This window comes from Puntigrus tetrazona, chromosome 4, assembly GCF_018831695.1.
Source record: "Puntigrus tetrazona isolate hp1 chromosome 4, ASM1883169v1, whole genome shotgun sequence".
NCBI lineage: Eukaryota > Metazoa > Chordata > Actinopteri > Cypriniformes > Cyprinidae > Puntigrus > Puntigrus tetrazona.
This window is the reverse complement of record NC_056702.1, coordinates 18,617,453-18,632,724: the sequence shown is the minus strand read 5'-3', so window position 1 is coordinate 18,632,724 and position 15,272 is coordinate 18,617,453. Positions and strand designations below refer to the sequence as shown.

The 15,272-nt window shown below is 42.4% G+C and overlaps 2 protein-coding genes across 6 annotated transcripts; both read right to left on the bottom strand.

The window, feature by feature from the left end:
- Positions 1-287: 287 nt before the first annotated feature.
- LOC122343000 (gastrula zinc finger protein XlCGF26.1-like) lies at positions 288-5,300 on the bottom strand. 2 transcript variants are annotated; one of them, XM_043237265.1, is made up of 3 exons: positions 4,404-5,300; positions 3,469-3,566; positions 288-2,671 (listed from the first exon to the last, which is right to left on the bottom strand). In XM_043237265.1, the coding sequence occupies exons 2-3, from the start codon at positions 3,551-3,553 to the stop codon at positions 831-833; spliced, it is 1,926 nt and encodes a 641-aa protein (XP_043093200.1). In that variant the 5' UTR covers positions 3,554-3,566; positions 4,404-5,300; the 3' UTR covers positions 288-830. The 2 variants fall into 2 exon arrangements, with proteins under 2 accessions (XP_043093200.1, XP_043093199.1); XM_043237264.1 differs by lacking the exon at positions 4,404-5,300 and having other exon boundaries at positions 3,469-4,397.
- A 153-nt stretch (positions 5,301-5,453) lies between these two features.
- Positions 5,454-13,174, bottom strand: LOC122343002 (gastrula zinc finger protein XlCGF26.1-like). 4 transcript variants are annotated; one of them, XM_043237268.1, is made up of 3 exons: positions 12,682-12,783; positions 9,005-9,150; positions 5,454-8,013 (listed from the first exon to the last, which is right to left on the bottom strand). In XM_043237268.1, exons 2-3 carry the CDS (start codon positions 9,087-9,089, stop codon positions 6,284-6,286), a joined length of 1,815 nt encoding a protein of 604 aa, XP_043093203.1. In that variant the 5' UTR covers positions 9,090-9,150; positions 12,682-12,783; the 3' UTR covers positions 5,454-6,283. The 4 variants fall into 4 exon arrangements, with proteins under 4 accessions (XP_043093203.1, XP_043093202.1, XP_043093205.1 ...); XM_043237267.1 differs by lacking the exon at positions 12,682-12,783 and adding an exon at positions 9,700-10,461; XM_043237270.1 differs by lacking the exon at positions 12,682-12,783 and adding an exon at positions 9,566-9,704.
- Between the last annotated feature and the right edge of the window lie 2,098 nt (positions 13,175-15,272).

Here is a 15,272-nt window from a genome sequence, read left to right as displayed (position 1 = left end):
TGAAAAATGTACTAAATTTGTCTTTGATCCAGAAAAAAGAAGAGATTGGCCGCCGATAAGCCTGTCTGTATTTTTTCCCGCGATAACAACAAGTTGGATGTACATTCCCTTACTTAAAATATTTCTTTCTATGATTTTTTTTAATGAAAATGTACACAATATTTAATATGTTAACATGTGTATCTCATTAATTTGCAATTAATTTTATAATTTTTTTTTGTTTGTTTAATAATTACTTCGCAGCCCTATTTAGAACATAAAAATACAAGACGACATTAAACAAGACATTTTAACAAGACATTTTTATACCTTGTGGAGAGAAACGGCGCAGACACTGGACAGAGATTAAACTTTCTAGTACACCTGTGTTCGCTACCAGATGGAATATACTAGGCTGATACTATACATTAGCATACATATACTATATGTATAGGGAAGTACTGCTTTAACCTTTAGCCAGCGTTTTTTTGTAACGCTGTGTTAACATCGTCCATTGTATAAGCTAAAAATACAGAAGTGCTTTTACAGTTTTGTCACCAGATGATGCCCAACATCCATGTCAAAGTCCAGATATTTATCGGTTTTCATACAGTTTTTGTTCTTTTATTTACAGTCTTCCTTACGCTGAATAATGCAGTAATTCACAGCAAGACAGAAGTTCAACTAATATTACGATTCTGAGATATAAACACGTGGAATGGAGCGATGCCTCTACATAAGCACTCAATATTTTACATAAGTGAAGTGAAAGCCCGTGAGTACACGACAAAAAGAACGAAGAAACCTCAAGACAAAAGTACACGGAGGCAAGCGGTCATGAAGCTGGAGAATCAGATTTGGCCCGCGTTTAGCGGAGGCGAAATTTTCAATTTCACACAGATCCGTATTTTCTGGTGCCATTTTAAACCGCTGAGCCATTTAAACCTCTTTCCACACGAGGAGCACAAATAGCGCCTCTTCAAGTGTATCTGTAAGTGCGCCGGCGAAATGAATTTTTTATTACATCGCCTCCCTCCCGAGTGAATGCGCAGGTGCTTTCTGAAGTTGCCGGTTTTCCGAAATCCCTTTCCGCACTCGAAGCACTGGAGCTTCTTCTCAGAATGCGTTCGCAGATGATGTTTCAGATCTCTTTGATACGTAAAGGTCTTGTCGCACTGAAGACACGTGAACGGCCTCTCTCCGGTGTGGACTCTTATGTGCGTCTTAAGATTCCCTTTGAGTGTAAAACCTTTCCCGCACTGCGGGCAGGTGAAAGGCCTCTCTCCGGTGTGGACCCTTACGTGAACCTCGAGATTTGTTTTGTTGGCGCAACTCTTTCCGCAGTGACGGCACATGAAAGGCTTCTCCCCGACGTGAGTCGTCACGTGACTCTTGAGGTGGTTCCCGTCAGCGAAACTCGTTCCGCACTGAAGACACTTAAAACTGTTCTCCCTAGAGTGGATCCTCGTGTGGTAATTGAGGTTTCCTTTGCGCGTGAAACTCTTCCCACACTGACCGCACGCGTACGGCCTCTCTCCGGTGTGGCTCCTCATGTGCGCGTTGAGCGTCGCTGTATACGCGAAGGTCTTCCCGCACTGAGGGCAGGCGTAGGGCTTCTCTCCGGTGTGAAGTCTCATGTGAGTCTTGAGGCTCACTTTGTAGCTGAAGCTCTTCCCGCACTGATGGCATTTGAACGTTTTTTCTCTCGTGTGAATTTTCGCGTGAGTCTTGAGGTTTTTATTGAACTGGAATCCCTTTCCGCACTGCTGGCATTTGAAAGGCTTCTCTCCGGAGTGAATTACCACATGCCTGTTCAGGTGTTTCATGTCTGGGAAGCTCTTTCCACATTCATGGCATATGAAGCAGTCCTCCCTCGAGTGAATCTTCATGTGGTAATTGAGGGTTACTTTACGCGTGAAGCACCTTCCGCACTGAACGCACACGAACGGCTTCTCTCCGGTGTGGATTCTCGTGTGAGTCTTGAGATTTCCTTTCAGCGAGAAGCTCTTCCCGCACACTTTGCAGGAGTAAGGATTCCCCCCAGCGTGGCTTCCCATGTGAGAATCGAGGGATGCTTTGTACGTGAAGCTCATCCCGCACTGAGGGCAGGTGTAGGGCTTCTCTCCGGTGTGAAGCCTCATGTGAGTCTTGAGGCTCACTTTGTGACTGAAACTCTTTCCGCAGTGGTGGCAAATTAAACCGTTTTCCCCCGTGTGACTCCTGGTGTGGTAATTGAGGGTTACTTTACGAGTGAAGCTCTTTCCACACTGATCGCAAGTGAACGGCTTCACTCCATTGTGAATGTTCATGTGGTACTTGAGGTTCGGTTCTGCCGTGAAGCTCTTCCCGCACAGCTTGCAGGTGTAAGGCTTCTCTCCGGTGTGAATCCTCAGGTGACTTTTGAGGTTTCCTTTCTGAGTGAAGCACTTTCCGCACTGCTGGCAGCTGAAGGGCTTCTCTCCAGTGTGGACTCTCATGTGGACTTCGAGGTTTTGCTTTTGATTGAAGCTCTTTCCGCACTGACAGCAGGTGAAATAGCTGTTGGAATCCGCCTTTTGAGCCCTCTTCCGAGAGGGCTTTTTTCCGGTGGGATGGGATTTCTCTCCGATTGTGAAATCGTGAAGCTTCTCGCACTTATCTTTCTCTTCCGTTTCAGGCAGTTCTTGGCTTTCTTCTTTCAGTATGATCAGATCTGAAATTGAAAAACAAAAACACACGTAAGTCAGCACCGTCCCAAAACCAGCATTAAACCAAAACCAAACAAATACAGCCCAAAAACCTACTGGAAGAGGCATCTCTGAACTTCTTGCACAAGCATTACTTGACATCCTTACGTTTCACAACGTGTTAACTTTACGTTAAGAGTGAACACATGAATATATGACAGTAGGACAGAGGCAAACGTTTTGAACGTTTAAAACATTACTCTTCTCTGAAAGCTATCAATCTGCTTCAGAAGCAGTTTGTTTCTCCACCGAAGTTGCCATCATGGCTGCTTTAAGGTTTTTGACCGTCAACATTTTGGGTTCAATTTTTTTTCAGCTTACAGAACTGAATTGTGTTCATCTGAAGCAAGCCTAGTCAGGTTGAGTAAATGCTAAAGAGACTTTTATAGGTAGCACCGATTTAAAACACAATGAATGTCAATACATAAAAATTTTACTTACGTTCTTTTAATAAAATGGCCGCTTCCGTTTTAATGTTATTGGTAATAAATATGTTTTTGGTACAATTTTTGTTGTCGTTTCTGAAAAGGATGTTTGAGTTTTAGCTCATTTTCGCCCACAAAATTCTATAAAGCGTAATATTTTGATAACATGGCATTAATGTGAATTTTAAAAAAGTGTCCTGGGTTCTCTGTCCTGATCTATGTCAAACAAAACCACTTCAATCAGGGAGGGTTTTCCAAAAAACATTGTTTATTTCTGAAAAGCGAAACATTTTGTTGACTATAAGAAAACGAGTTCGCTTTTAAGAATACAAACCAACCTGCTTGATCCTCGGCGTCTTCTTGTTTCACTCTGAAGTCCGCTTCGATCCTCATGTCTTCACTTTCCTCTTTAATAACCGCCATCTTAATAGTTTTTCTGTGTGTTTAGACACAAAGCTTAACGGGAAGAAAAATAAAACCAAACCAAATCTTTGCATGCCTCTCAATCAGCTCCCTGGTTCTGCAGTCGGCTTTTTTTTCAGAGCAATTCGCTGAACTGACCGTTTCAAGCTCCAAAGTTATTGTTAAGTTCATCTGGTTCAAAATCATTCATTTTAAATGAAACAATAACGTTCTTATTACACATCCACCAACGTCTGAAAAATAAAAAGTGCATTAAAAACTTTATCACTGCATGATTTGGGGTGTTACTGTGGTTTCTCCTCTTCATATTATTTGCCACGATATTGCAGACAATCAAAAAAGAAAATACAAGAAAGGTTGCCTTTATTAGCTTCTATGGGGCGGTGCTATTATATTATACTTCATAAATGATAACGTGGTCTGCTACAATGAAGCACATGGGGAGAAAAACAATTAAGAAAACGGGAATAATCTCGTATGGCACGTTATCTTGCTACGAATATATAAATCTAACGTAAGTTAAATGACTTGCGTTTGCATGCAGAGTCTCATATTTTCGAAATTAATAAATATGCGTCCTTGGATTCTTTCTGCATAAACACGGGCAGTAGTTAAATATAAGAAAACGTTTATTTCGTTGCTACTTGCCATTGGCCGAATTTGTTTTAAAATAAACCGACTCGTGATACAGGGAGCAAAAAGAGACGCATCTTTTGTATGAGGATGCGTTTTAATCACAAACGATACGGTTCAAAAAGATTAAGTAAAAATAATGATTCTTTCTATGACATGTAAAACGTACAGGACTGTTTGTGTCATTTTGAAAACCTTGCATGCGTTAAACACAAACCTTTTTTTTAGCAGAATGACAACTGACGCGGGACCGCGGCGCAGCCTTATGACGTCACGCCGCCGGTCCAAAAATAGAGGTTCTGTTCAAAAAAAACAAAACAAAGTGAACAGAAAAGTATATTCAAAATATATTAAGTAAAATAGATGTTTCTGAAAATATTCAAAACTACCAGCAAAAGCGTGCGACGAAGCTGTGACGTTTCATTGCAGAAATCGATTAATATTAACTGATACACATTTGTTGGTTTTGAATTTGCTGCACGTCTTGAAAATATGTCATTTGTGCGCAAGTCTTTTGGGCCAGAAACGGTCTGGTATGGTTCTCAAGCGAACACTCCCCCTGCACTGTTCTCCAGACTTCAGTTGCGGTCCAAGGCGCTCACTGTCCTCCTGGCAAAGGATACAATCGAGCCGGTCCCTCCAGCCGAGACGAGGTCATCATGCCAAAAAAAGGAGGTGGCCTTTGGACAATCCTGGACCTGCGTGTTATGAATCGGGCCATTTGCAAGCTCCAGTTCAAAATGCAGATGCAGAAATGCATTACCAAATGTGTTCAGCCACAGGTTTGCAGCGGTTGACTTAAAGGATGTGTGCTTCCATGTCTCAATTTTTCCTTGACGCAGACCATTTCTTTAATTTGTATTCAAGGGTCAAGCTCAGCAGTACAAAGTACTGCCCTTCAGGCTGTCCCTGTCCCCCTGCATCTTCACAAAGATCGTGGAGGGCGCCATGGGCCATTACGGGAAGTGGGCATCAGGACATAAACGACTGGCCCAGTCTCGAGAGCAAATGTGCTATCACAGGGACCTGATGCTCCAGCACCTTGGGGCTTCGGGTCAACTCTTTTTTCGGGGTGTAGTTGTTGAATTCTGTGAGTATGATGGCGTCTCTCTGTGGTGCGCTCCCAGTCAGTGCTGAACTGCCCGAGTTCCCTCAGAGGCAAGACGGTGGTCCCACTAAAACACTTTCAGAGGCTCCTGGGTTTAAATCGGTAATAAAAAGTTATTTAGTCAACTGTACAGTTAAAGAATCTTCCAAATGCTTTAAATGTTATCAAATTTTATTTTATTTTAAGCGCATCCACACAATATGTAATAATAACATACGAAATGTAAACCATCAAATCCCTCCCTACTAAGTCCAACTTTTAGATTATTTTCTTCAACTAAATGGTAACCAAACAAAACACTGGTTCTGGGTACCAGACAAAACTGGCTGTCAAAGCATTAGTTCACTGGCCCTGTATTTGGTTTTAAAGGGCTGTTGTAGTTGGTGGGTGGTGCTGAAGGGGATTAGCACCTTCACTGCAACTGTGTGACAGACCGGTTGTTCTTCAGCAATTTCAAACCAGAATGATTCCAATGGAACCTCATGGGCAATGGCCATTGGGAACCAATGGGTTTTCAGGCTGGCTCTTCCAGATGTCTTGATGGAAGCTCCAATGTTCTCCATGAAGTCGTTACAGATCCGCTGCCTGCTCCTCAGTTAGAGCTGGGAAATAACTACCAAATTTCTCCATGCCCTTTGATGGATGCAATGTTATTTTACATTAACATTGAAGTGTCTGCAATAAATGCCGAGGGCCCCTTTGTACGTTGCTAGGTATTACACTTATACCTCTATGGCTATTTGTATTGTATTGTATTATTGTTCTGCACCTCGAAGGTTTGCGCCATTCAATTTGTTGCGCTTGGTACAATGACAATGAAGATATTAAATTCAAACAACAACCGGTAATTGGAGAATTTGAAGAGCATGACTATATCTCCTATGACAACCTCCGGTGTTTTTAAGAAGCCTGAGAAAACAACACCGCATCACCTATTTAGACATTTGGACACATTTGAAATAATCAGAGCAAAAAAAACTCGACCACGTTCAGGTGTGACGTGAACGTAACCTTAATTTTACACAGCTGCGTCTTTTCTGGTGCCACTTTAAATTGCCAAGCCATTTAAAACCCTTCCCACACGAGGAACACTGATAGCGTCGCACACCTGCGTGACTTTTCAAGTGTATTTCTAAGTGTGACAGTGAAAGAAATTTTTTATTACACTGATCACAGTTAAAGGGCCTTTCTCCGGAGTGAATGCGCAGGTGGTTTTTAAAATTGCTCCTTTTCGTAAATGTCTTGTTGCACACAGAACACTGCAGTTTATTTACAGAATGGGTTTTCGAATTGCGGCCAAGGTCTTTTCCCTCTCCAGCATGAACCCTCACGTGAGTCTTGAGGTTTCCTTGAAACATGAAACACTTTCCGCAGTGAAGGCACGTGAAAGGTTTCTCTCCGGTGTGAATTTTGACGTGAGTCTTAAAGCTCACGCTATGTCTAAAACTCTTCCCGCACTGACGGCACGTGAAAGGCTTCTCTCCGGTGTGAATCCTCAAGTGAGTCTTGAGGCTCACGTTGTGACTGAAACTCTTTCCGCACTGATGGCACATGAAAGGTTTCTCTCCGGTGTGTATTCTCATGTGAGTCTTCAGGTTCCCTTTATGCGTGAAACCCTTCCCACAGTACTGGCACATCAGAGCGCTTTCTCCGGAGTGAACTCTGACGTGCCCCTTAAGACGTTTCTTGTCCGGGAAACTTTTCCCGCACCGACGGCACGCGAAAGAGACCTCTCTCGAGTGGATCCTGGCGTGGTAATTGAGGCTTTCTTTACGAGTGAACGATTTCCCACACTCGACGCACGTAAACGGCTTCTCTCCGGTGTGAACTCTCATGTGGGTCTTCAGATTTCCATTGTGCGAGAAGCTCTTATCGCACAGTTTGCACGTGTAAGGGCTTTCTCCGGTGTGACTCCTGGTGTGGGAATCGAGCGTGGCTTTGTACGTAAAACACCTTCCGCACTGAGGGCACGCGTAAGGCTTCTCTCCCGTGTGAATTCTCGTGTGGGCCTTAAGGGATTTTTTGAATCGGAAAATCCTTTCACACTGATGGCATTCGAAGGGCTTCTCTCCGGAGTGAATTACTTGGTGGCCGTTCAAACGCTCTAGATCCGTAAAACTCATTCCACACTGTCGACATATAAAATGGTTCTCTCTCGAGTGAATCTTCGCGTGCCAATTAAGGGTCACTTTGCATCTGAAACTCTTTCCGCACTGGTCGCACGTGAACGGCTTCTCTCCCGTGTGAATTTTCATGTGATACCTGATGTTTATTTCCGCTTTAAAGCTTTTTCCACACAGGTTGCAGGAGTAAGGCCTCTCTCCGGTGTGGATTCTCGCGTGCCTCTTCAGGGTTCCTTTCTGGGTGAAACTTCTTCCGCATTCATGGCAGGTGAAAGGCTTCTCTCCGGTGTGAATCCGCGCGTGCCTTTTAAGGCTTCCGTTGTCAGTAAAACTTTTCCCACACTGCCGGCAGGTGAAAGGGCTCTCGCCGCCGTGAACTCTCATGTGGTCTTTGAGGCTCTGATGATGACTGAAACTCTTTCCGCACTGAAAGCAGTCGAAATAACTAGTTTCTGTCTTTTTAGCTCCGTTCCGCGAGGAAGTCTTTTCGGCCTTTGTACAGCTAAAAGATTTTTCTCCGGTTATGAAATCATGTTTCTGATATTTCTCTTCCATTTCATTTAGTATTTCGCTCTCCTTCTTTGGTGACATCCGGTCTATGGAGAAGACAGAAACATATAATTTAACCCCAGACCTAAATACTTCTTCCAAAATTGACAATAATGGCATTTTTACTCACCCCGAAGCCATCCTAGGTGTATATGATTTTATTCTTTCAAAGTTTTTAAAAAAGGCATCCTGGCTCTTCCAAGCTTGGTAATGCTGGTAGATGGTGACCATGATTTGACCATATCCTCTGAAGCAGATCGATGGGTTTTTGTAATATTTTTAGTTTTAAAATTATAAATGAACTAAATGACTTCCAGCAGCAGTCGCATGAGCATCCCCGAGAGCACTTGCAGATACATATGATTTACGGAGCTTCGAAATCATAGTCACCATCCACCAGCATTAATAAGCATGGAAGAGCCAGGATGCCTTTTTTTAAAAACTCTGACTGCGTTTGTTTGAAAGAAGAAAGTCATATACACCTAGGATGACTTAGGGGGGAGTAAAATGTGCTGTAATTTATATTTTCGGGTGAACTACTCCTTTTAATAGATGCTCCCTATGCCTGCAATTTATATACAGTTTAATTATCCAACGATATGATTGCGAAATAAATTATTTTTTAATATTCTTGCTACCATCTCACGTGCATTCTCTTTAGGGGTTTTGTAATACACACCATTTCCTTTCTTAACATGGTCATTCATGAACGTATTTGGATTTGGGCACATCATTAAAATAAACAAATGGACTCCAAGCGGTTGAAACATTTGTAACAGGATTCTGAGATAATTATAATCGACCCTGCAGACCCAGAAAACAAGGGCCGGGGAGGAGCACATGTACGATTGAGAAAACACTTCCTCCAGAAACGCAGATGTTTTCCAAAATGGTGCTACGTTTACTCAGAGACACACAGAGGAGATGATTTGTTTAATAAATAGTTTTTTTTATTTTCTTTGTGCACAAAACGCATCCTTGTCACCTTATAAAATACAGATAGAATCACTGATGACAATGTTGAGAACGGAAACCAACCTATTTGTTCCTCAGTATCTTCTTGTTTCAGACTGAAAGCTTCTTCGATCCTAAGTTCTTCACTCTCCTCCTTAATTAACGCCATCTTCACAATAGCGCGAGCATCACATGGATCTCAGCTGCTTCAGCGTGGGGGTTCTGTGTGTCTGAACACACATGAGAATGATTAACAGACAGAAAAACTCATCCAAACTAAATATTTTGGTGTGTCTCAATCAGCTCTCTAGTTCAGCGATCAATGCTCTGGCAAGACCGACAGTCAGAGCGGTTAAAAATAAAAATCAAAGCTAACAATTCAACTCATTTGAACAGAAATGGTCTTCTTCGCCCTTTAGTACTTGCATTTTTATTTTGAATTCTCAATAAAAGAAGCAAAAACATTAGACACAACACTTTTTTTTTTATTTTGCCATGGCTTTGCAGGTAGTAAAAAAGTCTTAATGCAACTTTCAACAATTTAAAATTGAAAAAAAAATTTTTTTTTTCATTTTTGAGTTCAGTTTAAAAAATAAACCAAGGAAGCAGTTTAATGACTTTTAGAAAGACATAAAGTTAACTTACTCGTGTTGACTGGTTAAGTACACCAGACTAACTGTTAATTAATGTTACGGGTAACAATACTACACTAAATAATAAAACTGCCACAATGTCCGAAAGCGAATGGTTTAAACACCCTTTAACGCTTAATAACAAACCTTTCCTCAGCCGACCCGCAGACGCAGCGGCGCGGTTTTATGACGTCATAACGCTCCGCCATAATTAAAGTCCCGCTCATGCGCTCAAACGCAGAAAGCACAAATACAACTTCACGACAGCAAAATTCATATTTTTATTCGTGTTATTCCAACTATAAATAATTTATGTTACATCAGTTATTCAATAAACAATGCATTTCTTCCAAGCATACTAATATCACGCCCGAGTGAAAACACCAAGCCATAATGCATTAGAGTGGGCTAACACCTATAGAACAGGTTGAAGTGCCTTAGAAAGACATTCTCCTATCTATAAAAGGACTTATTTTGTATGCTGAAAAGTATATGGAAAGCGCAGCATTGTGACTGAAACACCGGCGAAACCGATTCTGGCAAATCTGGTGGCTGGCTTTTGCACAGGGCCATAACCCTTCCTTCTCTCAGTGTGAGCCAAACCGTAGCGAACCGCCAGCGGATTTCTCTCTTTACTTCCCACGGAGCAGAAGAACGGTTACTCTGAAAAGTCAAATGGCCGTTTTCGATCCATGTAGGGCATGTATCCCTATAACAAAGCCGTTCTGAAAAGCCTAGGATAGGTGGAGGAGACGCCTGAAGCTGGAAGCAGCTTCTAGATTTCATCAGCAGCTCACCGAAATCCGTACCTTCTCGAACTAGATGTTCAAGACATGTACGTTATTTAACACGAGCTGGATTTAAAAAGTCACTTCAACAGCTTGACCAAAAGAAAAACCGGGCCTCGCTTTCACTCAAGGCGCGGACGTCGCCTTAATTTCGCACAGACGCTCATTTCCTGGTGCCACTTTAAACTGCCGAGCCACTTAAAGCCTTTTCCGCACGACGAACACGAGTAGCGTCGCACTGTGCCGCTCGGCGTCGCTCTTTTCCTCGGCCGCTCCCAAACGAGCCGCCTCCCCCCGAAGCGAAGCTCTCCTTTTCCGACCCTCCCGTCCAGCTCGGGGTCCTTCCCGGAGTGAGTCCGCAGATGACCCTTCAGGTCTCTCTGGTACGCAAAGCTCTTCCCGCAGCGGAGACACCCGTACGGCTTCTCTCCGGTGTACAGCCTCAGGTGAATCTTGAGGCTCACGTTGTGCCGGAAGCTCTTCCCGCAGCGCTGGCAGGCGAACGGCTTCTCTCCGGTGTGGATCCTCATGTGGGTCTTGAGGTTGCCTTTAAGCGTGAAGCTCTTCCCGCAGCGGCGGCAGGTGAAGGGGTTTTCCCCGGCGTGCGTCCCGACGTGCCGCGCCAGGCGCCTGCCGCTCGGGAAGCTCCTTCCGCACTGCTGGCAGGCGAAGCGGTCGGCTCTCAGGTGGATCCTCGCGTGGTTCTTAAGGCTCTCTTTGCGCGTGAAGCGCCGCTCGCAGCGGACGCAGGCGAACGGCTTCTCTCCCGTGTGAACTCTCGCGTGGATCTTTAGATTTCCTTTGTGGGAGAAGCTTTTATCGCACAGCTCGCAGGCGAAAAGCTTCTCTCCCGAGTGAATCGTCATGTGCCTCTTCAGACTTCCTTTTTGCGTGAAACTGCTTCCGCACTGTTGGCACGAGTAAGGCTTCTCTCCGGTGTGAACTCTGGTGTGCCTTTTAAGGCTTCCTCTTTCAGTGAAACATTTCCCACACTGCTGGCAGGTGAAAGGCTTCTCTTCGCCCTGAGCTCTATTGCGGTCTTCAAGGTCTTCCCGTCGACCGAAACCCTTTCCGCACTGAAAGCAGGTCAAATAACGCCCCGTCTTTCGCGAAGGGGTCGTTTCGTTTTGAGGGCACCTACATTTTTCTCCAGTTACGAAATCGTGACATTTCTCCTCTTTCGCTTCCTTTTCGGTTGGGGGCTCTTCTTTTAGTGGCATCGGGTCTGAGACGAAAAGAGACAAATGCAAGTTACTCACGCAATTATTGGTTTAACTGACCGTTGACGTTTTCGGGTGGTTACTAAATCCTGTAGCCGAGGTGGTTAGAAAGCAGGCACACCACCTTAAAAATACGGAGAACTGACATCCACGAGAAGTTACCAGCAAACAGGCCACACTGGCGAACAACTGGACTCTGTCTCCAAGGGTCAAAGCTAAACAGCTTAAAGTACGTCGTCCGGCACCGGCCTTTCGTTGCTGAACCAGAGCTTTTTAAAGATTTTGTGAAGGAACCACAACCCAATCAGGGCTCTAGACCAACTGTTTCTTTTTAAGGTGCAAATGTTTGACTACATCGCATGAACACCACTTTTTTCAATGTTCTCAACGGTTTATGTTTAAGACGCATCCGACTTTTACATTCAAACTAAACAGGTCATTTTTTAAGTTTTTACTCAAAAAAGCTCAGCATTTGTTTGAATTCAAAAGAAAAACCGGATAAAATGCTCTTGCTTGCGAGCATTTTTTTATACATTTACTTGCTGCTTTAATGAGCCTGAGCAGTATTTTGAGACGCCATGAATTAAAACGCGCTACACATTTGTTTAAAAATGCTACAAAGGCAGTAGAAAAAAAGGGACATGGTTTGAAGATGTGACAGTTAATGAATTCCTAAAATGTTTGATTAGGAAAGATTTGAGTAATTAATGTAATTTTGAGTAATTTAAGAAAACGCTACAATGCTACCGATTCCTAACATGGTAAAACTTTTTTAATAATTATTGGGAGGGGTTATTAACATTAACATGTCACCAGACGGTCTCTTAACTTATATTTATATTAATATTTAAGGTGAACCACGAAACGTTGTTATTCAGGAAGTGTGTATCAAACAATTAGCCCTTTATATCACTCAGTGCCCTCGAAGTAGCTCTCGGTTACCAAAAAAAACGGTTCTGAATGGTCATTTTCCGCTTTGGTATCTACACTTTTATTTAAGTATGGCTTTCAGGTACTTCATAAACCCCTGAGAAGGTTAATGCTTCAGGCCACTCACATGAGAATTCTATTCATTTCTACAGAGGTGAACATTTTACTACGGCCCAAATTTGAAAACTGACCCGTTCTTTCTCGTTTCACTCCGAACGCTTCTTCAATCTTCACGTCTTCGCTCTCCTCTTTAATAAACGACATCTTTATGAAGATCTCAAAGGAGTTTTTCCCTGTGGGTTTGGACATTGTCAGTTAACAAAAAGACAACAACATGGATGACAACTTGGGGTTTTAAACGTATAAATGCGCAAAATTTCATTTTAACTTCTAGTACTATTTTTTTTAAAGGAATGGCAAACTCATTACTGAGATCATGATGTAAAGAGACGCGCCTTTTCTGTTTCTCGCGTGCGTGCACTTTGCCAGTATAATAAAAAAATTTTGTAAGACAAACACCCAAACATTATATTATATATATTATATATATATATATTTCTATATAATTTCAAACGAAAAGTACTTTCAGTGCTTAAAAATACAAACCTGCCTTCAGTCGAATCACAGACGCTGGAGCGCGGCGCAGCCTGATGACGTCTCTCTACGGAACCAAAATAAAAGTCCCGGAGCCCGGACGCATAAAGCTCCTTAAGTTTTTCCATTAAGTTTTTCGCCCAATTAAGTATTAATTGATTCCCCCTTACACGAGGGGATGGCTTAAACGTGCCGCATATAATCACTTCCCCTAAAAAAAGGAAAGCCGTTAAGCGTTTTGTTATGAAATGTTCATATGTAGCAGGGCATAAAGAAGCAAATAAATAAATAAAACAAACAGAAAAAGAAAGTATTCTTCTGAGTGAATGAGAGAAAAGCAATTTTAAAAAGCAAACTGAATCCCAACGTAACTGCCATTAAAAAATTAATAAAAAATAATAATAATACACAGAATCTCTGCGTTAACGAGGATGGTTCATCAATCAATCAATCAATCATTTTTATTTATATAGCGCTTTTAACAACACAGGTTGCATCAAAGCACTGTACAGTATAATGACAGGGATGTATAATGACGAGAGTGACCAGTTTCTTATTAAATGCAGAGACGGTCTCTGTAGTCAATTCAACGATAGTCACTAGAAGTTAAGTGTCCCCAACCAAGCAAGCCAGAGGCGACAGCGGCAAGGAAACAAAACCCCATGCATACAGAATGGAGAAAAAAAAACCTTGGGAGAAACCAGACTCAGTTGGGGTCAGTTCTCCTCTGACCGGACGCCCAGCACTTAACTTCCAGTTCAATTTTAAACGCTGCTGTGTCAGGTAGTGTAAATGACTTAGTGTGTGCGTGTGTGTGTGTGCATCAGGATCTGGTGATCTGTCGACGGGCGCATCTAGGTGTTCTGGTCTCTGATGAACATAATCTCTGGGTGCTGATCCACCATCTAGTCTGGATACAAACTGTGAAAACAGATTGAGAAAGAAACAGGACTAATATTAGCGTAGACGCCATTCTTTTTACGATGTCACAAGTACATCGTTTTGTAGGAGTAGTGTTCCCGGTTCCAGCAAATCTAGGTAATGCAGCCTAAAAATCCTTTAACGGATTTGAATAATAAAAGGTGTGTTGGTGTGTTATGTGTAGGCTAAGTTAAAAAGATGTGTCTTTAATCTAGATTTAAACTGGCAGAGTGTGTCTGCTTCCCGAACAGAGTTAGGGAGATGGTTCCAGAGTTTAGGTGCTAGATAGGAAAATAATCTGCCGCCCGCAGTTGATTTTGATATTCTAGGTATTATCAGATGGCCAGAGTTTTGAGAACGCAGCGGACGTGCAGGACTATAATGTGATAAGAGCTCGCTCAAGTATTGAGGAGCTAAACCATTCAGGGCTTTATAGGTAATTAATAAGATTTTAAAATCTATTCGATGTTTGATAGGGAGCCAGTGCAGTGTTGACAGAACCGGGCTAATATGATCATACTTCCTTGTTCTAGTAAGGACTCTGGCTGCTGCGTTTTGGACTAGCTGAAGTTTGTTTATTAAGCGTGCAGAACAACCACCCAATAAAGCATTGCAATAATCTAACCTTGAGGTCATAAACGCATGAATTAATATTTCTGCATTAGAGGTTGAAAGCATAGGTCGTAATTTAGATATATTTTTAAGATGGAAAAACGCAGTTTTACAGATGCTAGAAACATGATTTTCAAAGGAAAGATTGCGGTCAAACAGCACACCTAGGTTCCTAACTGACGATGAAGAATTAACAGAGCAGCCATCGAGTGATAGGCTGTGTTCTAGATTATTATATGTGGGGTTTTTAGGTCCAATTATTAGCACCTCTGTTTTTTCAGAATTTAACATTAAGAAGTTACCCATCATCCAGCTTTTTATATCGACTATGCATTCTGTTAGATTCTCAATTTGTTGTGTAACACCAGGCTGCGCTGAAATATAGAGCTGAGTATCATCAGCATAGCAGTGAAAACTAACACCATGACTCCTGATAATATCTCCCAGAGGTAACATGTACAGGTTGAAAAGTAACGGTCCTAGCACTGAGCCTTGAGGAACTCCATATTTCACTTTTGATCGATATGATACCTACTCATTTAATGCCACAAACTGATAGCGGTCAGATAGATATGATTTAAACCATGCTAAGGCGCTTCCTCTAATGCCAACATAGTTTTCTAGTCTATCCAAGAGAATGTTGTGATCGAAAGTA

Bases quoted from the DNA above. Each gene is read 5' to 3' on its own strand.
- LOC122343000 (XM_043237265.1), bottom strand. From the start codon at position 3,553: ATGGCGGTTATTAAAGAGGAAAGTGAAGACATGAGGATCGAAGCGGAC. The intron at 2,672-3,468 runs GTTGGTTTGTAT...TTTCAATTTCAG, and splicing joins AGACGCCGAGGATCAAGCAG to ATCTGATCATACTGAAAGAA.
- LOC122343002 (XM_043237268.1), bottom strand. From the start codon at position 9,089: ATGGCGTTAATTAAGGAGGAGAGTGAAGAACTTAGGATCGAAGAAGCT. The intron at 8,014-9,004 runs GTTGGTTTCCGT...TCTTCTCCATAG, and splicing joins AGATACTGAGGAACAAATAG to ACCGGATGTCACCAAAGAAG.